We start from the raw sequence: 26,647 nt of genomic DNA, 5'->3' as shown, positions 1-26,647 counted from the left end.
TATGAAGAGGGTGTAGACCCTTTATATCAGGCAACTGAAAACTGTTGAGAAAAAGTCACATTTTAATCTTCAAGTGATATATTAGTGTAACATCAATTTTCAGTTTGCAGCAGTGCTTATCCTAAAGGTGAAGTCAGGAAAGGCTGCAAAAACCTATTCCTCTTGCTCCAGTCAAACAGCTATGTAATCAAAGCAGACCCACAGGGGGGAAAAAAGGATTATTAAAGTAACGTATGTAATTATGCACTGGAATGTTAGAAGGTATCATTAAAAATGAAAGAAACCTGGAAAGGAATATGGCAAGACTGCAGTGGAAACCTCCCAATGCCAAATAAGAGTTAAAATGAATTCTGACTTAGAACTTTCCCCTCTCCTCTTAAAACAGATGGGAGAGAGGGATTGAAACACTGCATCAAAAATCTCTAACATTTTTATTCTATGTTTATTGTTATTTTAATGGCATTGTAGCCTTAGAAGGCAGAAAGAAGGTGATAAGAGTTGCCAAAGAAATTGTAGATCATAGAAGAATTAATGAAAGTATCAGTGCTGCATGGGAAAGAAGGAAGACTGGTTTTGTGACAAAGCTTTGACCAGTTTGAAAGGTATGACGTGAGTATGTTCAGTAACAACTGATATAATTTTCCTAACCACAGCCGCCATGCCTGTGTGTGCTACATGGTAGATAACGGATTTGCATAAGAAGCAGGAAGAGTTTAGACATGCAAAAAGTTCACTGAGTTTGCGTCGTACATTTTCAGCAGATCTCATCAAACAGAAGCAAGTAGGGTTTCAAGAACACTGAAAGAAAGAATCGGGAGCTCTTTAGGTAAATTACCTCTGGGACAAGACAAAAACCAACTAGTAAAACCCAGTTTGCTGCTCGCTTTATTGCCGAAGGAGCCAGGCTGTTGCTTGTGGGTGACCAAGGGAAAGGCAGGCAGTCCGCACGTGGACAGTTTTGGCATTAGCAAGATTTGGCAGTGTAGCTCATGGATAAAACAGTGAAATTCGTTTACACTCCAACTCGTAACTGGGAACCAACAGCTAAGAGAACCTTTGGGTTCCCTGGGCGGACAAGCAGAAGCCCCAAGAAGGGGAACCGCTTGTCAGTTGTTTCAGCTAATGCCTGCCAGACGCACAGCAGCTGCGAGACCAGCCGATGAGGTTGCTGTGCTGCTGACACACACACCAGCAGTAGCCACGCAGGCAGGGAAGTGGGATCAGATTTTGCCTTCTCTGTGTTCCTGGCTGTTTCTGTCACGTCCGACATACTGACAATTCTGCAGACTTCTACAGGACATGCCACAGCTCTGCTCTCTACTAAAGCAGGTAGTATGTGCTTGAAGAGACATTTGCAAAACTCAGCTCCCTTTAAAACACTCTCCTTTCAGAGACTTCTAGCATTCATCTCCTGTGGCCAAAATCAACTTTGCTGGGGCATAGCTGACACTAGATTTCTCCAGCCCCTACTCATACGCATTAATTAAAACACAAAAGAGAAACTTCAGCTCTTTCAGAGGGCAGATTGCTTTAGAAACCGAGCCGGACCACCTTCCTAGCAAGCATTTTCTTGCCATGTTTTCCACAAGCCTAATTTTGTAAACTGTGATTGTTAGTACAGCAAAAAACCCCTATAAAAATCTTGAATCCACAGCTGTCCACTAAAGTAGTCACTAAAGTAGTAAGTGTAGAATCACAGAATCATAGAATGGTTTGGGTTGGGACGGACCTTTCAAGGTCATCTAGTCCAACTCCCCTGCAATGAGCAGGAAGGTCTTCAACTAGATTAGGTTTCTCAGAGCCCCATCCAACCTGACCTTGAATGTTCCCAGGGATGGGGCATCTACCACCTCTCTGGGCAACCTGTTCCAATGCTTCATCACCCTCATCGTAAAACATTTCTTCTTTCTATCTAGCCTGAATCTACCCTCTTTTAGTTTAAAACTTACCCCTTGTCCTATCACTACAGGCCCTACAAAAAAAACCTGTCCCCAGTACTCAGCTATTGCTGTCAAAAATGGCAATCAGTGAGTGTGGATGTTAAGCTAACAAAGCAGCAAAATCAGTATAGCAGAGTAGGAGTATATTTCATTACTTGCTTGAAAAATGCTATCTTTTTAAAAGGTGTTTATTTCACCTGGGGGAGCAGTCCTTACTTTTCTTTTTGCAAAATCAGAATGTTTCACCCCTTGTAAATGCAGATTTCTTTCAAGACTATTCAAGCCAAAGGTGTTATGAAGTCAGGGAGTGGAGCACTGACAGCAGTCTGGCAATGGAAACACCAGCGTGCAGTGCTCTTCAACACCACTTGGAAAATTGGCTTCAGCTGGGGGTTTATGTTCAACTACCTGCACTACATTCTTCAGCTATCTGATAATTACAGAGGCTATATCCCCCCCCCCCTTCCTCCCATTCCCAGTCCCTCCTTATCTGACAAGGCCATTGTAAGGTGGCAAAGGCCATTCCTCTGGATAAAAAGAAAACATACTAAGTGGGACCACTTCTTGCCCATTTTCCTCCTGCTGCCATGCAAGTCCATCGGTAACATACCCTTCGGCAGTGGATCGGGTTCTTTCAGCAATTTTTGTTGCAACAGATACCTTGTGTGCAGACATGTGGATGTGAGCAAGGCAGCTGTGTAGCATGGTTGGGAGCACGTCAGCCTTGTGCAACATCACAGATGTATGAGAGGAAAAGTAAGCCAATCCTCATTTCTTGTGTTTTCAGTCTTTCTGAGAAGCTGGGATAGTCTGGTAAACTGCCTTGCCAGAGTGGTGTGATTAGACAGCCATGAAGAGCTCAAGTGTGTGTCCACTGAGGCAAAAAAATATGCTTGATCTTATTTAAGTAGTTCACCATGAACTTCCTTCCATGCTTTTTTTTTATTTTAACCATTTTTTTTTTCTTTCTTAACATAGCTCTCCAAATTTCATTCCCCTTAGGCTGTACAGAGAGGTTAGTATCACTGCTGTAAGAATAAATTAGGGTTCCATTTGTACAAACCAGAGTCATACCAAAAAATACTAGACACATTTTATGTCCTCCTTTTGTATACAGCCTACGTTTTGGAAAAGTGTGATCCATAGGTCTGCAGTAAAATTACCATTACCTTAGCAGTAGGCTAACAGAGTTTGAAAATATTTTTTGTCTGTCTTTTGCCCTGAAGACCCATCAATTAACATTCAGACTGTCATAATTAGAGAAGACCAGTGGAACATCTGTGGTGGTCAGAGGGAAATCTCTGGTCTGAGAACCACACACAGCCTGTAAGTCTCTACCGCACAGTCTTGTTATTACCCAGTGGCATTAAGGGCTCTTTACAAATGTGGTCAAAAACCCCACAAACTCTTCCTGTAAGAAAAATCCCGGTGTCTCTGTTCCAAAGTTTTGTTTGAGCTGCAGTTAGAAATCCTCAGAGAGGCCTTCCTGAACACCCCTTTAAGATCACTCTGCAACCCAATGCACATCTCGCTCTCAGGAATTTCTGCTGGTAGTCTACATCCTACGTGACGAGAGGGACTTCTCGTACCACCTGTGCTGCACAAGGTCCTGGCCTCTGAGGCCAAGGACAGGAACTGGCTCTGAGAGGTTGCTGTCAGATCGGGGTGACAAGTGATGTCCGTTTCAAGTGACTCAACCTTCAAGCTTTGTAAATGACAATTGCTGAGCCCTGTCATCTTGGAAGTGATTTACCCAAGTTGTACACAGTTAGAGTTGCTCTCTAGTTCATTAAGCTTTTTAAGCCTTAAATTTCTGAAAACACTTTATTCATTTAAAATGAACACAACATCCCTAACTCCAATAAAAAGGCCTGCTATAAAACGACATGTGCTTTCCTCTCCACATCCTGGGTCTCTTTTCATATCACTGCTCACAGATGTTCTTCTCTCCCTTGAATTTTACACACTATTTTCGAAGCTACATTTTTTTTTCTGCCCACTGTTATTGACCTCTCCAGACCATGACCTTGGATCCAGTAGGTTTTCCACATCTATAAAGCTTTTGCCCCACTAAATTCTCAAGGACAAGTTACCCAAAGAGTTCAGAAAACTTAGAAAGCCTATAGCTACACTGAACCAACAATTATAGCAAAAACAGTTCCTGCATTGAATCTGTGTTAAAAAAAATCTGTATTTAATATGTTGAACATCTATGTAACAATATGTGATATATAACATACCATTGAATAGAATAGTTGCAGTTGGAAAGGACCTCCAACGACCATCTAGTTGAACTGCTTGACCGCTTCAGGCCGCTCTAACCAGAAGCTAAATCATGTTATTAAGGGTATTGTCCAAATGCCTCTTGAACACTGCCAGGCTTGGGGCATCTACCACCTCTCTAGGAAGCCTGTTCCAGTGTTTAACCACCCTCTTGGTAAAGAAATGTTCCCCAATACCTAATCTTATATTTATTTATATAGCAATACTTACATAAAACAGTTATATAATAATCTTATAGTGATTTTTTTTATAAATCCCTAACGTTTTATTACTTCTTTTTAAAGTTTTCTCATCTTTCCTCATGAATTGTAACAAGTCAGTGTAATAGGGTACAACAGTCTGTAAACTCTAATGCAGAATAAAAAGACCAAAAGGTTGGTGAAACAATAACCTACCAGAAATGCCTTCATTACCTAGTAGTAACATGAACTACAACTTGCAGAAGTGCTGTTCTTACTCTATTTTCTTACATGCCTCCCTGGACATCTAATGCTGGTAACTGTCCGAGGCGAAACACTGGGGTCCAGGCACCTTTGATTCAGGCTTTTACACACAGATCACCCTGGGGTGTCTCTGTACAGTTTTTGTTTATGACATGGCATAGCTTGTATAATACTTTTGAAACAATCATCACGGTTCATCAATCAGATACTAGTACCTGAAACATCATTTGATTGGATTTAATTTATTTCACTGTAATTTACATAAGAATTTGAAACCAACAGTAGTCTGTTGAGGTTAACAGAGAAGTTTGACAAATGGACCTAACTTAAGAAGTAAAAATGAGATGTTTATTAACACTGAAGGAATTTCATAAGCACAAACTCATAAACTTGTACTTACACTTTCAACTCACAGCTGCTCAAAGTGAAAACAGCTTTTCCATGAAGGTAAGCGGCTGCGTACCACTGCCATCCAAGCAGGGTACCACTGCCATCCAAGCAGGTCACCAGCAGCATCTAAAAGCTAAGCCTAACTTCACATATTCCCTTTGAAACATCTTTTACCTATTCCCTCCTTTCAAGTAACCTTACTTACTCAGACCAAAACTTATTTGAAAATTAAATTCCTTTTTAATGAAAAAAAAAAAAAAAAATTAGGATAAAGTTGCCCAGCATGAGTTTTGGACTCAGAGAGAAATAAATCCCCTTAATTTTGAGCATATTTCTTAAAATTTACCTGAGCAGAGAAGTCAATTAGCTTTGGAAGCAACAATTTACTTCCTTCATCACTCTTCAGAAAATCCAGCAAGCTTCCTGTGACAACAAAGAAAGATTAAGTCAGTGCAGCTTATTACCAAAATAAAGGTCACACCAGGTCCTCAATTTTCTGGATCACAAAATTTTTGCAGTGAAGTGTTTTGATGTATTTTCAAGTTGACTACAGTAAGCCGGTCTCTTTACATGTACAATATGTCAGGTATCAAAGCTTTGCAATTTTCATGGGTGTAGAAAACTCCCATCACACCAGTTCAGTGGTGTTGAGTTTGGTTAAGTACCCTAGTCTGCCGGCTATCAGGAAAGCTGTCTAGGAGAATCACACATATTAATCGTTTCCAAGTCATAAAGAATAAGTGGCTCAACACTTGTTTATGAAGTTACCAGCAGAATTCCTTGAAAACAGAACAAACTAATTAAAAATACCACCCAAGACAATCTGAGAAAGACGCCTCACTTACTTTGTATAGTAATGCTCTAATAAAGGTTGTCCTTTTCTAGTAGTGCAGTGATCCTTGCAGGACCACTCATCACACACCTTGTTACACACATATTTATCAATTCAAGGGCCACATAAGGCAAATTCTAAGGTTTGTTTTAATTGCCTTGCTATGACACCAGACACAAAAGTTCGGCAGGGAGCCCAAAGGAACCAGAGCTATTTGGGGGTTATGTTCTACATCTGAAAATTAAAGATGCTATATTTAAGAAAACTGTAAAAAGTTTATTTCACAAATGAAGCAAAGAATCATAAAATTAAAACCTCAGCCCTCCTCTAGGATAGGTGCTCCTTCACTTTATATCAGAGCATTCAAAAGAATAACGCTAAAATCCCAAGCTTTCATTTTTTATTCCTTCCTTTTTAAAGAAAGGTCACTAATTTAGGAGAAGCAGAAGAGTTTCCTAAAACACTGCTTTGCAGATCCAATGGTGTTCTCACCTTTTGCCATGAATTCTGTTATAATATAAATAGGTTCTTCTTTGGTTACTACAGCATAAAGCCTAACGAGCTTATCATGCTGAAGTGTTTTCATGAGGTTGGCTTCCTCCAGAAAGGCTTGCACAGACATCGTTCCAGGCTTCAGAGTCTTCACAGCCACTTTCGTACTGTTATGATAGTAACCTAAAAGGTGGGAATACAATCAGTGCACTTGAAGTCACTCTGCGCTGCACAGCACCCTGACTAGTAGGAATTTGTAAAGCAGGTGAGGTTGGATTCCAGTGATAGCTAAGAGCCTGAGAGCAAATGCCAGATGTAGCACAAATATTTATGCTAGAATTCTTTTTTATTTTGCAACTGATACAACATTGCAGTGAAAAATAATCCATTCCCTATTTTTAGAAATAATTTATCTGAAAAAAGAAATTAAAGAAAGCAAATTATCTTCATACCAAGTTTTCATTTACAAGTAGCCCATAAAATGTTTAAACAGTCAAGAAATGTTTTAATGAATGTCTATGTAAACTGTCTCAGAACCTAATAGAGTCCATGGATTGCTTGCAAGATTCTGGAGCATTTTTAAATGCCATGATTATAGCCATTTTATGCATGCTAGTCTCATGCTTATAATCCCTTCTGTAACCCTCAGTGCTCAAAACAGAGCATTACGGGAAAGTGCAGTTGAATGAGCGTTCTCATGACCAACAAAGATATGCTGCCAGGACTGCAATCCTGCAGTGTTCAGAACAAGATTTCAAACATGATAACCTCTTACCACGTAGCCCATGCCAAGAGTGGAATAGACTGTGGTTGTTTCATTTTTCTGTTTATCAAACCTTCTAATGTAATATTCTAATTGTATCAAAAGCAAAGTAAAGAGAAAAGTACAGAATTATTTTCTGCTTTAATGTTTTCCAAACATTAAATAAATGTTAAAATAGCATTAAAAAAACAATAGAGCAGCAAGTACTGCTCCTAAAGTTTATCTTGTGAAGTCATCTAATTTGAAAAAGAAAAGAAGGCACAGAGAGAGAGAGAGAGGGATATAAATACAACCTCTCCCTAACATTTCACATTTACAGAATGCTTCGGTAATATCAAACCCCAGCCTTTCGTCCCCCACCATACCCATTTCAACATCGCAAAATTTCTCGGAAGAGGTAAACTTTCATGACTCAATGAAATAGCCTCATTTCCTTATTCAGCAACAATCCAGCGAGTATTACCACAATGGATACACTTCTAAACTGGAGTCCACAATTTCCTTATACTTATATTTATCATCTTAACATAGGAAATCAGTGGCAAAGCAAGGAACTAATTTCCAGATCTTAAGTGATTGCTCTAACCACTGGGTCTTCCATCACGTTTCTTAAAGAAGGATCATCACCTGAGGAAAGCCACTATGTCTATTACAAATTATTCACCTCCGTGATTATTAAATATATTTTTCCAACCACGGTCAGGTCAAAGCATAACAACGATATGCCTCTGGATGATCTAATAATAAGAAATGACAACTACAGGTCAAATTCTGCTGTTAAAGCTTAGGTATACAATTTATATCCATCAGAAAAACAGATGTTAAATACTTCTCTCTCTGCTTAAGAAGAAGAAAGCTTATTTGTATTGTTTCTACTATTCTGCCACTAGCAGAGCACTAGTATCATTCCCAACTTGTTGACTACTCTACTGAACATACTAATTATCATTATTTCTGTGAAGCAATTGTGACCAACACATTTAACATTTTAACTCTGTAACAGTATTTTACATTCACTAAAGAGATCCACCAAACTACATTTCTCCTTACAGACAGTTTGTGTTACTAACAACACCTCACCCATACTGAGGTTTTCTGCAGGAAAACAGTGTACCCTGACCCTCTGGTGGTAACACACAAAGCAAAGTAGCTGATGAGAGCACTAGAGATAATTGATCCTGATCTCTCACGTTCATATATTTCATCAGGTGTCGGGAAGGATGGGATACCAAAACACTGAGGAAAGGTGGTCATGAACTCTATGATCATACACAATGCCAACTGTAAAAAACGGACCCTTGATAGTTTAGCAAAACTGGAATTTGTCACCTCTCTTGCCCACCCATTACCACCAAAACCAGCGTTAGTTTGATTTGGGCTGAGGACCACATCAGATCTAGAGCAGGTAGCATCTTTTTAGTATGCATCTGTACCAACCCAGTTTAACAAAGTCCTAGTCCTCATGCCAGGTCACTTATCATTACTATGAGAAACTCTGTGGTAGTTTCCATAAAGATCGTCTGCTTTGTAGGCACATTTTCACTGTACAGGTAAGAAACTGCAGCCTTTGTGCAGGTGGAGGGAAAATTAGTGACCTCAAAGCACTTCATATAGTGACAGCAAATGTAATGCTCAATCTGCATCACAGAAGCATTCCAGTGATGCACAGGGAGCTGTGGGAAGGGGTGGCTACAGCACTGCATCACCCCCACTTTGTACAGTACCTGGGGCTCTGAAGCCTTGGCTAACATCTGCCTTGGCTGAACTGAACCTGGCTCCAGGTGTAAACCCAGCGCTTGCTGTGTCATGGTATTCCTTGCCATATGATATGAATGAACATATGGTCAGTTTGCTGCCTGAACATGAATTCAAAAAGATAGGTAAGCAATGAAATTCTTGCTTACATCTAGAACACCTGACATAAAATTTGGATTCTTTGTAACTAACATTCAGCTCATGTATGTACTGTAAAAATCCATTTCTGATACTGATGGGATGTACCAGCAAGTTTTCTCGGTTCATTTTAGATGCCTTTTATTTTAATAACAGTATTTCTGTGGTATGATTTACTCTGATTTTTCTAACAGCTGCATAAGAAAATACACATCCAAAATGCATATTACTTATACTCTAATTTGGGGGTTACCAAATGAGAGAATCTTTTACACATGAGATGCAAGCAAAATTAATGTTTGTCTCATTAATAAAATACACTATAATGGCTCCATTTGGCTTGTTAACTTTTTTCTTAGCCCTGCTTGAGAATTCTCTTCATGGATTATTAATACCACAGAGCATTATGGTTCACATCATATCAGTGCACACTACGAATAAAAATGCATAAAACATAGACCCTACTTTTGCAGTGCTACTCTGGTTCATCAACATCACTAAAGCAGCTGCCCAGATGCACTGAACTCCATGGTCAAAACCCCTGTCACCTCATGGCAGGAAGCAAATCTCTCCACAGTTTAGACGTCTGTTAAAAATTAAATGTGATACAAGCAATAGTATGCAAGTCTGAGGAATGTGAGGATGTCTTAGAGCGCCATGATGTTCCCTACATGTTAGAATAGATTCCCCCCAAAATGGTTAGTGTTTCAGGTATTTATTTTGGAGTTGATTATGATTATTTTGACAGAGGAGTATCTTGGACAGCCAGGTTGCCCCCAGATTCTTGCATGGGCTTAACCAGGCCAAGCTGTGATACGAATTTATAACAGACAATAATGAGGTTGAGCTTACTGTTTCTGGCCAGATCTCCAGGACTGAAGATGAACAACTTTGTGAACAAGCCTGCAAGATCCAGCTTTCTCCTTCCTCTGCTTTCGCAGTAATTCCCTGCAAGCTTATACCGGGAACAACTTCTTTGAGCTACGGAGGTATGACACTGTTAGAAGCCAGATAATGTCTGAGGCCATTATGATTGCAGGAGGTACTGGGGAAGAAACCGAGGAACAGCGGCTTCTCTCACCCTATTGCATGTCAGCACATCACTCCTCCTTCACCAACTACAGCCATCTCTCAGCTGAAGAACAGAGGAATGCAACAGTAGCTCCATCTCTAGCTCATCTCCATACAGCCCGTTAAACGTGAAGGCAGAAAGCACAGGCTGCAGCTTTCTAACCGCTTCCATGGTGCAGTGCATAAAATGTGAACACAACTCTGCCGTGCTGTTTTCATCTATCATGTCCACACACCTGGTGCCCGAAACACACACATAAACACTAACTTTGTAGCCTAAAACCAGAAAGTCTTTGTAAAATGTATAAAACACATAGCTGTAATGAAGAAAGAAATTAAATGCACTTGCAGTGATAGAGAAAACTGGGAAATTGATGGCCCTTTATAGCAAGTTTTCTCTGTGTAAAAGAAACCCTTCAGAGTTGGAGGAGATTCACCTGCCCACTTCGTAAGTGACAAAGATTCTCTGCACTGGTCACACTGGAGCACAGCTGAGTGCTTGGGGGATACTGGGATCTGCTTTTTGTCCCTAGGGTTTTCTTAGTCCTCCCATAACATAAGCTAACTCCCTCCAAAATGTGCAAGAGGAAGATGTCAACTTGGAAGCCCAAAGAGTACTTAGGCACAAACTAAAAAGAAAAGACTATAAAAGATATGCTGGCATATATTCACATTGCAGTAACAGTGTTATCTCTATCTTCCCATATATCACAGAATCACAGAACGGCTGAGGTTGGAAGGGACCTCTGCAGGACATCTGGTCCAACCCCTCTGCTCAAGCCGGGCCACCTAGAGCCAGCTGCCCAGGACCATGTCCAGACAGCTTTTGAATATCTCCGAGGATGGAGACTCCACTGCCTCTGTGGGCAACCTGTGCCAGTGCTCGGTCACCCACACACAGTGTTTCCTGATGTCCAGAGGGAACCTCCCAGGTTTCAGTTTGTGCCTGTTGCCTCTGGTGCTGTCACTGGGCACCACTGAGAAGAGCCTGGCTCCATCCTCTTTGTGCCCTCCCTTCAGGTATTTACATACATTGATGAGATCCCCCCGAGCCTGCTCTTCTCCAGGCTGAATGGTCCCAGCTCTCTCAGTCTCAGGAGAGATGCTCCAGTCTCTTCATCATCTCTGTGGGCCTATGCTGGCCTCTCTCCCGTAGCTCTGTATCTCTCTTTACTGTGGAGCCCAGTTCCTCTGAACAGGACACTGTTCCCTCGGAAATCACAATTCTAAGTACCCTTTATCAAGAAGAAATTTATTTAGTAATTAAACCATGGGACAATATTTCTCTCTAATTCACACTATGGCTGAAAAATAATGTTCTATATGAGGAGAAAGTGTAACAACTAGCTCTCTAAACAGGAGAGCATAACAACTAGGTTATTTCTCAGAACCTCTACATAACTCCTGATGTCCCTGGTTGATCATTACAATACACAGTGTTTGTTGATACCCTGCACCACACAGGTGACCTAATACATCTTTTCCAGCTTGAACTTCCTTGGTTCTAAGATTAACCACGCTCCTTATCTGAGAGGACCTGAGCCATGCAAATCAACTTCTCTCACTTCAGAAAGGAAGCAGAGAAGAGGAAACAGCCATCGCTTTCACAGTAGATTAATTTTTCTCACAGTGCAGCAATTCAGATGCAGAGGTTAGGCCCAATTTAGATGTTAAAATAATGACACAAACAAGAGGAAACATCTTGACCCAGAAACACCCTTTTAAAGTTTTATGCCTTTGTGTGCGCGTGTGCAGCAGTAACCACTTCCCAAAATGATCTACATTTTCAAGCAGGTGATTACCTTCTACCGCAAAGTCTTTCGTAGCGTTTCAGTGTCAGTTAAACATTTCTTGCCCTGCTTTATTAGAAAAAACTCCACAATGGCCGACACTTGTCTTAACTAGTATGTAAATTGTCACTCACGTATAACATAGCTAGAGCGTTTCTTAAGCCTTTTCTCGTGAAGGCAGATAAAAGGCTGAATTTGGCTGTATTATATCATACAGATGTGTTGCTTACAATTTTTACGTGATTTATATCAAAAGATTGCACCTATGACTGGATTAGAGCTTTCTGATTGACACTGTAGTGTGTGTGGAATTTGCCACTCAAAAAGAACCACTCTCTGCTTTACTTTTCTAAATGAAAGCATCTCTTCAAAGCAATGACATTCCTGTCATACTGCCACACTCCCGTGGGTCATCCAAGCTCCCTTCATAGCTTAGTGGCTTCTAGTAAGCTTTAGGATGCACTTAAGTTGCTCAGAAATGCCCTGCTTATAGAATCTTGCTTAATCATCATCTGATCTATTATTATTATAACCGTAACAATTTTATTACTATTTAAATATAATATCCAAAAAGGAGACTCTGGGAAGAGCTAAGAGAATGATTTGGCCTGAAGAAGCATCCTAATGAAGACTTGGGGGGGAAGGTATATCTCACCTCAAATAAGAAGGTAACTGGTAACAAATGTGTAAGTAATGAATAGTAGGCAGAACATGCAATATGGAACACAAAAGAATACTCAGATGTCTGAATAAGCAACATTTCAAAAGCAAGAAGATTAAATAATTTTTATAGACCATGATTAGATACTGGTTGTAGCCCCTCGCCACAGGAAGTCACTGAGGCTGGGAAAATATTGTTTATAAGCAAACAAAGCTAATTATGGTTACAATAATTAATGCTATCATTTTTTGCCAGGTATATATTAACTTTTACAACTTGTAAGTCTTACGACACTTTCATTATTGGGGACTTGCATGATAATTCAAGGTAGGGGGTGATCAATCTCTAATTTTCTTACAACATAAGTCATGCACTTTCTAAGCAGCAAGCTGGCAGACAATAATCTTGGATTAAGTGTCCCCTTTTTTCACCCAGTGCGGCAGTCCCATGCATTACATTGTAGCGTCTTCTTTACCAAGAGACAGTGAAAACCCTATACATAATTCACTAAAAGACATTATTTTTTTTCATATCATGTTCTTTACCACTTTCGAACTTGAAACAAAGTTCTGAGAGGCCCACAAATTTTGAGAATCGGGAGTCACATCTTACTATAACCTTCTACTTCCCTCACAAAACACAACCAAAAAACCCCTTACTGTCTTTGCCCTTCTAAATTACAGTGCTTACTCACTATTTTTTTCTTTTAAAAGACACCAAAGGATTTGTTCCACATCTCTGTCAGGTATCTTCCCCCTCACAAACCCTCTCTCCTCACAAGAAGGTATATGCTGGGCCTGATTTTGCTGTTTTACAAGTATATTGGACCAGGCTCATGTCCACTGTTTTTCTGAATGACTCTGAAATGACACTTCTTTCAGCAGATTTAAATATTTGTTTCAAAGGAATAAACTTACCCATCCAGACTTCTCCAAACTGACCAGCTCCAAGTTTCTTTACTAATTTAATCGATTCCCGTGGAATTTCCCATGCATCTTTATCCCATGGTTTTTGAGGCTTGGGACTAATACACGCTTTTTCCAACCTTCTGCATAAGCCATCTGATTGCTCTGTTTTTTAAAGGAAAAACAAAATACAAAATCCGTTACACTTCTGTGCCTCATGACTTGAGACAAACATTACTTAACTGCAAGTCAGCACTAACCAACTCAAAATAATGTCCAAAATAATCAGATGCTTTGATTAAAATGTAACCTTTCTGGTGCTTTCACATAACTTTAAGAGCCTCTGAACTGAAATTTGGTATTAAGAGACAAATCTAATAAAATGTCACATGCTTCTGGTTATCATCAGATTATTAAGGGGTTTTAGTACAATTTGTATCAAATAATGCAATAGAAGATCTGATTACTGACAGTATGTTGATGAAGATACACACTGGAGTCAGGCTGGGGACCTGTATTCTGAATTTGTCATTAAATTTTCTTGCAGCATGGTTTCAGACACATGTGCATGCAAGCATAAGCAGGTCACCATTATTTTTCCTCCAGACACTGACCAGCTCTAATTTTAATACATATGTCAAATAATTCTCAGGTTTTCCAGCTGTGCCAAAGAATTACCACACATGTCTAACAACTCAGAGTACATCTCATGGCCAAGTCCTCAGTGTGGCTTTGAAAAATCACTGTGTGATTTTCTGTTCTACATATTTCGTCCTCTCTGTCTTCCCACTTACAAGACTAAAAAAATCCATAATTTTGAGATATCCACCAGGAGATTATGCAGAATGAAGTCACTTTTGTAGCTAAAACATAGGTAGAAACTTGACCTTACCCCCCCCCAGCCCCCCCCCCCCTTTTTAGTAATAAATGTATACATTCTATGTGGGTGCAACTTTCTTTCGTTGAAGTCAATGGAATTTTACTTCCTTCAAAACACCATTGACAACTAATAAATAAATAAATAAATTTATAGGAAAAATAAAAATTATTCCACACTCAACACCAGATACAAGAAGACATTCACAAGCCTGCACATATTTCTGCTAATTGTGAATACAAATGTACTCTCAAATACAGAATTAATTTATTTACAATGCAGGCAATTCTTACTAAAGCATCACATCATTGTAACTTTGATGACTTATTTTATAAAGCTATTATTTATTTCACAATGGTATGCCACAGAGCAAGCAGCATTAGGTCTGATTATGATAACAATGTTACTTCGGTTCTGACCAGTTTTACTTTATCTTTGATAGCATGCATGCCTGGGTTATTTAGAAAAAAAAAAAAAAAAAAGATGAAAAGGTTTGAAACAAAACAAAAAAGCATTTCTTTTCCTTCACAGGAAATAATGGCTGTATTCTATTAAGTAATTCACTAACTGATTTAACTTACTTTGATAATGTTTGATCATATCATTGATGTTGGGAAAAGTTATTCTTGGAGAGATGTAAAATCCTCCATTGTCTAGACTCCTAATTTTGTAGTGCTTAATAACATCACCATGCTGTGGATCATAGTCTCTTATGGAGAGGGAATAGCTGCCTGTGAATAAAGAAAGAATGATCATTATCAGATAGCAAAAGTCTACAGTGTCCACGCATATACAGTTGAGCCTAACAAAATTACCTTTTTGTCTGTTTTTCTTTTTACTCCCTTATTTCCTCAAAAAGCATTTTGCAATCAGCAGGAGGAAGTTAACCAATAGCCAGCCCTGAACTGATCACCAAGATGCTTACAGTCACACTTTCTTTTTCAGTCTTATTCAACAAACTCAGCAGTTCCATAATCCAGGCAGCTCCACGTCCAACACCCACTTCTGCAGAAAGTCCCCCCAGCTTGAGTGGAACTGGCTGGGAAAGCCAGGCCAAGGCTGTCACATTCCTCAGGCAGAAGCTGAAATTTGGAGATCAGCATTTTGGAAAAGGAACACGCTGGATGTCATGGGCCAGCTAGCAAAAGGATAGTTTGGAGATGGCTTGAGGCATACAGGAGGGAGAGCAGATCTGTTAGTCCTAGGGAGCCTCACCTCAGCTGGAATTTAAGATGGAGCAGCAGAGCATCTGCCCGTAACTACAGAGCTCTTCGCTTCTTAGAATCATAGAATCATTTAGGTTGGAAAAGACCTTCAAGATCATCAGGTCCAAGCATTAACCATGCTCACTAAACCACGTCCTGAAGTACCCCATCCACTCGCTTTTTGAATATCTCCAGGGATGGTGACTCAACCACTTCCCTGGGCAGCCTGTTCCAATGCCTGACAACCCTCTCAGCAAAAATTTTTTTCCTAATATCTAACCTAAATCTCCCTTGCCTCAACTTGAGGCCATTTCCTCTCGTCCTGTCTCCAGCCACCTGACAGAAGAGACCAACACCCACCTCACTACAACCTCCTTTCAGGCAGTTGAAGAGAGCAATAAGGTCTCCCCTCAGCCTCCTTTTCTCCAGGCTAAACAACCCCAGTTCCCTCAGCCGCTCCTCATAAGACTTGTGCTCCAGGCCCCTCACCAACTTGGTTGCCCTTCTCTGGACACCCTCCAGCACCTCAATGTCTTTCCTGTGGTAAGGGGCCCAAAACTGAACACAGCACTCGAGGTGCGGCCTCACCAGTGCTGAGTACAGGGGGACGATCACCTCCCTGCTCCTGCTGGCCACACTATTTCTGATACAGGCCAGGATGTTGTTGGCCTTCTTGGCCACCTGGGCACACTGCTGGCTCATATTCAGCCAGCTGTCAACCAGCACCCACAGGTCTTTTTCCGCCAGGCAGCTTTCCAGCCACTCTTCCCCAAGCCTGTAGCGCTGCATGGGGTTGGTGTGACCCAAGTGCAGGACCCGGCACTTGGCCTCGCTGAACCTCATACAATTGGCCTCGGCCCATCAATCCAGCCTGTCCAGATCTCTCTGTAGAGCCTCCCTACCCTCAAGCAGATCGACCCTCCCTCCCAACTTGGTGTCGTCTGCAAACTTGCTGAGGGTGCCCTCGATCCCCTCGTCCAAATCATCAACAAAGATATTAAACAGAACAGGGCCCAACACCGAGCCCTGGGGAACACCACTTGTGACCCGCCACCAACTGGATTTCACCCCATTCACCACAACCCTCTGGGCTCGGCCATCCAGCCAGTTTTTCACCCAGTGAAGAGTGCACTTGTCCAAGCCATGAGACACCAGCTTCTCAAGGAGTATGCCATGAGAGACAGTGTCAAAGGCCTTGCTGAAGTCCAGGTAGATAACATCCACAGCCTTTCCCTCATCCACTAGGCGGGTCACCTGGTCATAGGAGGAGATCAGGTTGGACAAGCAGGACCTGCCTTTCGTAAACCCATGCTGACTGGGCCTGATCCCCTGCTTGTCCTGGACTTGCCATGTGAGTGCTCTCAAGACAAACCATTCCATAATCTTCCCCGGTTCTTCTACTAGTACAATTCTCGTTGTCTGTTTTCAAAGGATAAGAAACCACTTCACCCCTTCCTCTCTCCCCACACACAGATCCAGTGACAGAGGGGATAGAAAGAAATATTTTGGGGGTACTTTGCCTTACTCTCAGCAGCCTATGTTGAATTTAGGAGTCTGCCTTTGAGAACTTCTTTTAGGAGTCTTCATTTGAGACCACAGAAGCAATTATATGGGCCCTTTACATACAACTACCTAATTAAGAATCTGCAGTGTTAGGGCCAGAAAAGCTACCCTGTGGAGAGGACAGACATACGATCTGCTGAAGGGATTCATGCGTCTTCCTCTGGAGGATGCAGTGTTAGAATACCCAGCTGGAGTGTATCCCGTCAGGCTGCTGTCAGAGTCCAGACGCTGGGGCAGAACCTCCTATGCCCTTCTCAAAGTCCCAGCCAAAGAATCTGGAGACTTCACTAAGCTTTTCAGTACAAAGAGCTCTGTCTACAGCACAAACCTTTAGCAAAAAGCTTTTTGAAAAAAGTCACACTACAGTGCAGAAGTGTAAACCCTCATTATGCACCAACTACATTTTAAAACTTGTAGTAATGTGTAAAGACCCAATAATGGAAGACTATAAAATGCAGCATCTACTATTTACAGTGAAAAGTGTCCTTCAATAAAGGAATCGTAAGTGAAAAATATTCAAGAGAAAAGATCTCTCACTTCATTCATTCCTGCTTCTTGTCAGTGTAATCACACACACACTTTTTTTTTCCCCCTATCTCAACTTTGGGTGTTAACCTGTAACTCTCTTCTCTCTTTTCCTGGTGATTTTCTCATCCTTCTCACTTCTACAGAACTGCAGAAAATTCACACAATAGGACACTCTGGAACTACTCCACACCCAGTGCCACTTGATGCCAATTTTTGTGAAGACAGACTGTATGTTTTTAACTCTACCATCAATTCCAAAGTAACCCACCCCAAAGCCTACCTTTTAATGTTTCACTTTCTCTGATAAGGAAAGCTCCAGGACTATTTCCAGGAGCCAGGAGTTGTCTTTCGGCATCTTTTCGGGTTATGTCTTTGAAGAACCATCTGAAAAGTATTTCAAAGAGTTAGAACCACAAAGGATATCCCACCCACAAAGGATACCCCACCAGGGTGAAGAAGTAGTTTGCCAGTATTTAGAGCCTGGGAGAACTTACTCTTCTGTTTCCAGGGTGTTCACTTTTGCTACGTAGTTGCTGGGAATGAAGCCTTCCTTCCTTGTCGTGAGAGATTTTGCTCTCCACCATTCTCCCAGCCTGAAAAACGGAAACAACAGTAGTATTCACAGGAAAGGAAAATGATAAAGTGTTAGTTGGGTTCTACTGTGCTGAGAGCTTTGCCCACGCTGGAGAGAGAAGCAGCATCTTTCCTTTGAACTCAAGCCCCCCGAGAAGCCATTGGCTCTGTCGGATCAGTGTTTGGTCGCTGTTACTGAGGGCAGCTGCCAAGTCCTACCAGCAGCTCCACGTGCATTTGTATTTTCACATGTAAGGGAGCTCTCTTACCATTCATACACTCATGTTACGAGTAAGATGTCAAAACCTTATAAAAGGAATTAGATGAGCCCAAAGAAAAACTATAACACAATCAGTACGGTCATACTTACTCCTCAATAACTTTCAATTTTTCTCCTTTTTTGAAGGACAAGTCATCTTCATGAATGCCATCATAGGGATACAGAGCTACCACAATAACTCCATGCTCCTCTGTTTCTACAAAGGTAGAAAGCCAAAAAGCATGTTCGCATTATTTTCCAGGCTGACGCGGGCATAGCACACCACAGTAAGATTCCTATGAAAACGTACCTTCACTGGCAAACCTCTGTCCTGGTAAGAGCTGTGCTTCTGGATTTGCCTACAATAAAATAAGTCTTTAATTAAGCAGTTTTAGATCTTTGTGACAATCTTACATTACAATTACATATTATTCAGTTGCTTTGGTATCATCTTGTATGTCTTAAATTAAAAGGAAAAGCTCCAATCTTTTCCCACGATTCTTCAAAAGCAAATTACAACATAAAAATATATTAAGCCCCCACTAGATTTTGAACTGAGCAGCTCAGACCTTGGGAAGGTATGACACAAGCTGCAGGGAGGCAGTTCACAGCTTTGTGACTTCTGCTGAAAAGACTTTAGGCAGGGCACTTTAAAAGGAACGTTATCAACACGTAGCTATCGTGCTAAAGAACTGCAAGCAGGTTACGTTGCTAACATTGTGAAAAAAAAAAAGAGTAATTAAAAAAAAAGAAAGATAGTTTGTGATGTGTGTACGTTGACTGAGAGCGTGCCGAGTCCACTGTGTCAGCTGGTGAGAGGGGAGAGAAGGGTGTCATTCACACCTGCAGAGAGCATGGCCCCTGAATAAGGGCAGTCAGGAAATACGGTTTCCTCAGCACAGTAGAGAGGGTGGGGACGGGACAAAAGGTACCGGTCAATCTGCAAAACAGCAAACCCACTTGGTACCCGACGGGATTCCCCTTCCCAGCACCCTTCCTGTCCAGTGCCAGGCAGCACACATGGAACTGCCATTAGCTTGTTCCTCCTGCAACACAGCGCTGCTCCCTTCACCACCGCACCCTCCGCTCCCCTCTTGTCCTTACCTACGCACCTCGTGCAAGGTCGAGTAGTGGCCCTCAGTGAGTAAAAGGCAAGTTGGCTAGAGCTGGTAAAGAATTGCCTGTGACTACTTCAGCCCTTTTAAATAGAATAATCAACACCTGGATCCCATAGCTATTAAAAAACCAATGCTGATACTTTTAAAAACGGTTCTAAACAACTTCAGGTTTTCTAAAGTCACCTAGCATTCTTCTACAGAGGTAGCTATATCTAGATCAAGCATTGCCAAGGATTACTGCTTTCATGCAGAAAACTATGACAAACATAAAGTAATAAAGTAACAAACTGCCAATTTTTATTTTTTCTTTAAGTACTTATTCGTTGAGGGTGAACTGTACAACACTAAAAGCCTAATTGTGGACTAATGATTATTTGAATTTCTTCATGCATGTGCTTTGGACTGAAATTCGAGTTATGCCAGTCATGCTTTGATCTTGCTACTGGAATTCTCCCCTGAGACTATCTACTTACTGGCCTTTGCTGTTTATTGGACGTTGGATCCCTCACATAAATAGTTCGTTCAGTTTTACGTACTGGTTGATTCTTCAAATCTAGCCCATCTCCATGCAGATTCTCTTTCCTTTTTGATTTTATACATCCCATATTTCCTGTTGGAATAAAAAAGGTATTAAACAAAAACATTATGCCATAAACCAAGCTGTTTCCCATGCAATCATCTGGGCTATGCAGCAAAAAAAAGTGCTTCCTTTTCATACACACAATAGTTCATGGGGAGAACAACTGAAGGTTAGGAACACATGCTGAAAGCTCTTTTCTGCTGCAAAGGAAAGAAATGACTTCTTGTCTCAATCCACAGATGAAGTAAATATTTCAAAACATTATTTATCATTTCGACATTTTCAGATTTATCATCTTTTCTTCCCAATCTGCCCGCAACTCCCCAAACCCCTTACATCTTTTTGATACTTCTGTGAGCTGCAGAATAGATATAAGAAAAATATAACAACTGTAGTGACAACTTATTTCTGCATGTTTTAGAGAAAAGGCTGCTTTGGAAGATGTAGGAAAAAATTCCAATCCAAATGATGAGAACTGCAGGTGGAGTTAGCAATGCCTGTATCTCCCCACTTTGTTTTGCATATGCCAGTCTAGCAGGGAGCTCTGTTTGATTCAAATCCTCACCTCACATGAGGCTGATGACTTGTGCAGTCCCAGCTCCATGGCAGATACGCTGCTACAGTGACCTTCAGTAATAAATCTGCTTGTTCAAACAGGCCTGTTACAGCAGTCTAAAATAGCCAATGTGTGTATCAGTGATGGCAAATCACCACACAAGTATTTCTTCTTCAATACAATTTAGAGGGATAATCTTTCTCTAAGGATGTGCATCCATGCTAAATCAGATGAGATACAGCTGTTAGCATCTACATGACTGGAACCTGGCTGCTAATCCCATGATGTAATTACATAGTACTTCAGCAAGCATATATACAACACTATCTCTACACTCCTCCCTCAGAGGAGAGTAATTATACTTACTCTTCAAAGAATCCACTATGAACGCTTTTCAAACCTCTCCTTCCTTCCTCTCTCCCTCCTTTCAGGTCAGCGCTCTAATGCTAGGTTCACAGTCACATTTTCCCTTGCAGGCACACACTCTCATTCCCCCCACCACTGCCCTAATTAATCTTTAAAGCCAGTTCTTTGAAGAACAATGTAAAACCTAAAATAAGAGCTCAGTGCATATACAGGCTCAAGTTAACCAGCACTGACTAAACTACAGCTGGAGAAGCTAAAGTAGATTGAAACACCCTTTACTACATCTCACTTTTACCTTTGGCTCTAGGATAGAAAAGGTCATCATAGTAAACAGTTAAAGTAGTAGAGGTATCCACTTGCAGACACAACCGTTTCCATGGGATGGTGTCTTACACACCCTACCCCTGTAGGTAGGAAAATTAGCCATGTTGGCCTGGGTTCATATTAAGGCTTATACTTTTATAATAATACTGATGATAATCATAATCCTAACTGACTATAACAATAAACCAAGGCCACAAGCAGTCCCATGTGGCAGGTCTCAACTTCCCACACTGCCTTTGTTTATTCTTCCACCCTGCCATTGAGGAAGCAACACAGAATGACAGATGCACTGTCCTATCCACAGGCTGAACGTTTTCTTCTAAACCTGAGAGGAGGATACCTCCTATCCTACCATTTCTGCAAATTATCTGTCACCTATTGCCAACAAATCTTTGGTGTCCGTAAGACCTCAGCAGTGATGCAATGAACTGTGATACTGATTTAAAAGCAGCATAAGAACTCATTGCTCTCCTTCTTGTCTTCTCTTGAAATAAAAATAAAAGAAATCATACAGAAAATCAATAGGCACTGACCAGGCATCATCGTCCCACATAGGCAGAGAATACAATTTCCTCTTCTTGTGTGTCAACATTTCAGTGCTTCCATACTCATTCAAATGCACTGGGGGGCACCTTCAGCCAAAATCTTCCCGTAGAAGCAAACATCTTTAATTTTAGTTTGTGAAAACACCCATTGGGAGATTTTTTCCAAATTCTCAGCTCTACATGGGTTACGTACCAGTTGTTTTGAAATACTGAGAAGAATTTTTTAAAAATTTTACTTATTTATTCATTTATAACTGTGGATATATAGATGACTTGTTCTGTAGTTAATGGTTCATAGGAAATTTCTGTACACCCACAGGCAGGCTGGAGTTTGCACACTCACCCTAGACATCAGGAAGCCCAGTGTTTAATTACCTGCTGTATCTGCAAGATCAGGTATTTAGCAACCTAAATGCTAACCTTTTTGCTCTTGAATGGTTGTGCTTCTACAGAACAAACAGCTAAAGTGGAGGACATAAGGTAATTTGATCTAAGTTGTCAGCCAAAAATCCCTTTCCCTATTGCTGTAAAAAAGCTGAAGATATCTTTAGAGACTGCAGCTTGCCCAGTGCTGATGTAAACTCAGAGAAAAGCATTTTTACTCAGATTTTTTTCTGCAGCTTAAAGCACATGAACAGCTGTAAATTAAGCCTGCTGTGAGGTTGTGCTGGCAAGCTCAAGGTTAGCATTTGTTCGTGACAGTAACAACAACGGATCAGTAATGCCAATGTGGAGGTGCCCCATAATCCCACAGAAGTCTACTCGATGTCGTGTGAAATCACACAAACACAGTATGTGAGATAACACCGGTGATGGCACCAAACAAAGAGAGGATCCTGAGCCTCATCATGAAGCACTGGTTTTTGGTTTTTTCCTCATGGAGATGAAAGCCCGTGGTCCTCAAAGGACTCAGCTAGGTCTACATTAGCAAATAGCCCCAACAGTGTGTGCTGAAGCCCATAACTGCTTCAAGGGGGGGGGGGGGGGGGTTGCCCCCTGTTCGCTCCAGCATAGCCCCAAGGACTAAACATTCAGTAGGAGCAAGACCATAGCAAGGGTTAACCTAAAGGTAAACCCTGCACTGCATCTTCCTGAAGCAGTCCCATTCTTGCATTCCAACTCTGCTCCACAACACAAACTACAGCCTAGCAAGTGGGGGCAACTGCTTCAGGAGTGGGATCCCAATCTAACTAAAATGCTAATGTAGACCCATCCTGAGACTTTTAGGTTCTTTATAAAGCAAGCCTCTTAAATCTTGCAAAAGAAACATATGAAAAATATGCAATAACGTAAAATGAGTGTTTAGCACTTAATATATATCAATATAGTTAAGTATATGATATATAATTTGACATTTAGTTTTCTGACCTTATGTTATTTCTAAACAAGTATAGGCAGGCAATGGAGACAAAACATAAACGAAGTAGGAAAATAGTTTTTAAGCAGTAGAAACTAGATCAATGAGCACATGTTCTTTTGATACTCTGAAGCGAAAGATTTTTGAGCTCTTCAAAGGCCAGAAGATCTTATATTTCTGTATGCGCTAGCCCTCTGTAAAGCTGTGTGCACTGGATTCTGGACTGCACATTTAAAATTCCATAAGATCAGCCCTATGCCCAAAGCAAATGTAACTGTCTTGGTTTCAAAAGCTTCTGCTCAGTGACTGCTCAGTTCATCTGCGATACCAGATGTACTTGTTTCCAGCACAGTATTATAAATTTTTACTGAAATCTGATCCGGGTCTTTCCCAGGGTTTTGAGAGCGGCATCAAAGTAAGGATTCGTAGGGCCAGTATAAACAGCAGGCACTGACGGGAGAACTTCAATCAACACACATTGTAATGGATTTCAAAATACAAAATGCTATATCATTATCAAAGTTAAGTTTACAAACGTTCGACCCTAGCAAATTACCCATACAAAAAAGAAGCTGTGAAATACAAAATGTGTATGCAGTGTACATCTTTCTTAGTTTATACAGTAGTCATAAAGAAAATCTGAAGAGGGGAAGTTCATTCATGCATAAATAAAATATTTCACTCAGTGTAAAGTGTTTATTTGCATAGCTCTCTGTTGCCATGCCACGAGGAGCATCAAGGAAGCATTTTGTGCAGATATAAAGAAAAAGAGAATATGGTAAGCAAAGAGCAATCCAGAGAGCACAGCATCGTTACAAATAAAACTATGTTATTGTTTGTCAGAGATAAAAATAATTCAGATATCAGAGGAAATGCTGTCAGTCCCTACTCAGACGTTTCCCATTCCAACAGTTTTGCCATACAGGAGACAGCACTTTTCATCCATGCTTTTCATTTGTTGTCCTGTTCATACCTCTAGACATGAGAGATAAGCATTTATTTAAAAGAAACTCTATATAACATAGCTGCTAACTTGCATAAACAGAGATCTAAAAACGTAACAGCTTCTCTTTTAACAAAAAGCATATTGTATTTCATGGCTAAAAGGTGAAGACAGGTACTTCAGTTAACATCGGCAACATGGTGACAAGAATCTAAGTTCAGGCACCCTTTGAAAAGCCACAGGAGTATCTATAAGAACCATCGCACAGAGCCTCTGCAGCAGGTTGTTCCACAGTCACCGATTTTGATGTCTACAGAGACATTTGCCTTGAATTTTCCCTCTGAATCCCCTATTTCGTCTTGCTACAGCAGCAGTGCGGTCTTAAATTTCAAAACAGACTATGAGGGACTAGTCCAACATTTTTCTAGAGTTAAAAGCTTCTGTCTATCCCCCAAAACTCTGTTGCTTTATCTGCCTTGGCTATATTACCAGCAGAGTAATGTGTCTAAAGTCACAATACTTCCTACTGCAAGCAGTTAAGGTTCATGTCACCACCGCCTGTCCATCCACCATTAGCAACATCTGAGGTTTCATTTCCTCCCAGCGCTTATACTTTGCACCATCTAAAAAGCCAATCTCATTTTTCATTTTTCTCATGCCCACAACTATTGCCCTCCTTGTGATTCTGGTATACACTATTTACAGTGCACATTAGAACCAATTTCCTAAAAACCCATCTGGCATGTCTGGGCTTTTCTTGAGCGAAGTCACATCTTCATGAAAATGATTCTCAAATCCTCACAGAATTTTCAATAGCTTAGAGCAGCTTTATTTTAATCTTTGCAGAAAATGCTAATATTTAAAAAACAACTAAAATGGATTATACTTTGGCTTTTCTAGTAATAAAGTAACTTTTAAAAATAATTAGAACTATAGCTACAAACAACTCCATTTCATCAAGTAAATATCTGTTGTTCAAAAGTTCAGTAATCAGGTATATAAACACCAATTCTGTGGGAGGCTTAGGCTTTTAACAGATATATACACATGTATTTTAACAAGTACATAAATAAAATAAATTTTTATTCAATTACAAGGTTTATAAGCAGTAAACTCTTCATTTAAACCACAAAATTGCTTACGCATATATATATATAAAAGATGTTCCTTAGCAGTACAAATAAGAGAGAGACAGTGCATTAAGAAGTATAAAGAAAAAAAAAATCAAGACCCCCAAATTATTCTGAGTCTTGAACATTGCTCTATATTTAAGCTTCTAAATCAAAGAACGGGAAGAAATTGTTTACACCTGCATATAAAAAAACCACAATTGGTTTTAAACCCGGAGCTTTAAAACAGCTTAGAGAGCAGAGGGGTAAATAATTTTCTTTCTTAACACCTCTTTCAGAAATTGAAAATAATATCTTTTCCCTCCTCTGTTTTAGACATTTCCTTCTGGCCTCTAATGCCAGCTGGTTTGCTGCTACTTCGCAAGTTATAAAGCCAGAGGTAACACAGCGATGAAGGCATCAGATCTCCAGAATAATCGAGTGTGTGTGATTTCCTTGCATCACCCAAGGTCAAGGCAGAAGTGTCTCGAAAAACAAACTCAGAGTGATCAACTTAGATCTAAAACTGCTGAGGAGGAAGAATCATAAGCCCACGCTGCCCAAGGACACAAACACCTGCTTTCTCAGTACCCCATCCAACTTTCTACATCACTTCAATCAACTGCTTAAGTTTCCCATTCCATGAAAAAAAATGGGAGAAATCTTAAATTTAAGGAATTCATTTATCTTAACCTTTATTGCTGACTTCCACTTCATGTTGATCTGCTTCCACATTATCTGTGGTACCTGAGTGTTGCAACAATCTTCTATACCTCTGTTCTTGGGACTATGAGGAGGACCATCTGTAAGGGGCCTGGGAAACCTGCGTTCACTTCTGACCCATCATCACACAGTGCAGAATGGCAAAGCAACCTCCAAGGAACCCAGAGGGGGAGTTTAATTTGATGTAGTAGTGCTCAGCAAAGCCTTATCAGTACTGCTCTACACATACTTGTGCCAGTGAAAATGTGCTATCAGACCAGTGTGAGAATGAGTGACAAGAATAAATTATCTGTGGTTGCAAGTAATGTGAAAGAATTAAACTAGAGAGCAACTGAACAGAAGTGGAATCCTATTCCTTGCCTATCTCACAAATGATCAGTTCTGGTTTTGCTCAGCCTTGTTCTTATATCTGCAATTGATCCCCTAAATATATAAAATATGTATATATATATTTAATAATATAACATAATACTATAAATATACATGCATTTAAATTTTACTGTAAGTCCTGACTGCCTGGTAACTTTAATCAAACTAGACTCTTGCAAACACAGAAAT

The 26,647-nt window shown here is 40.5% G+C and overlaps 1 protein-coding gene across 4 annotated transcripts in view; it reads right to left on the bottom strand.

The window, feature by feature from the left end:
• LYN (LYN proto-oncogene, Src family tyrosine kinase) overlaps positions 1-26,647 on the bottom strand; it is a 58,172-nt gene that overhangs the window by 15,180 nt on the left and 16,345 nt on the right. For 3 of the 4 annotated variants that reach the window (XM_075023307.1, XM_075023310.1, XM_075023308.1), the window contains exons 2-10: positions 20,060-20,196; positions 18,779-18,827; positions 18,580-18,685; positions 18,131-18,229; positions 17,917-18,020; positions 14,922-15,071; positions 13,476-13,628; positions 6,381-6,563; positions 5,403-5,479 (exon numbers count right to left, since the gene is read on the bottom strand). In XM_075023307.1, the coding sequence (XP_074879408.1) occupies positions 5,403-5,479; positions 6,381-6,563; positions 13,476-13,628; positions 14,922-15,071; positions 17,917-18,020; positions 18,131-18,229; positions 18,580-18,685; positions 18,779-18,827; positions 20,060-20,191 (1,053 nt within the window). In that variant the 5' untranslated portion in view covers positions 20,192-20,196. The remainder of the gene's footprint in view (positions 1-5,402; positions 5,480-6,380; positions 6,564-13,475; positions 13,629-14,921; positions 15,072-17,916; positions 18,021-18,130; positions 18,230-18,579; positions 18,686-18,778; positions 18,828-20,059; positions 20,197-26,647) is intronic. The other variant, XM_075023309.1, reaches the window with a different exon arrangement.

This window comes from Buteo buteo, chromosome 3 (genome assembly GCF_964188355.1).
Source record: "Buteo buteo chromosome 3, bButBut1.hap1.1, whole genome shotgun sequence".
Taxonomy (NCBI): Eukaryota; Metazoa; Chordata; class Aves; order Accipitriformes; family Accipitridae; genus Buteo; species Buteo buteo.
This window is presented reverse-complemented; position numbering and strand designations above follow the sequence as displayed.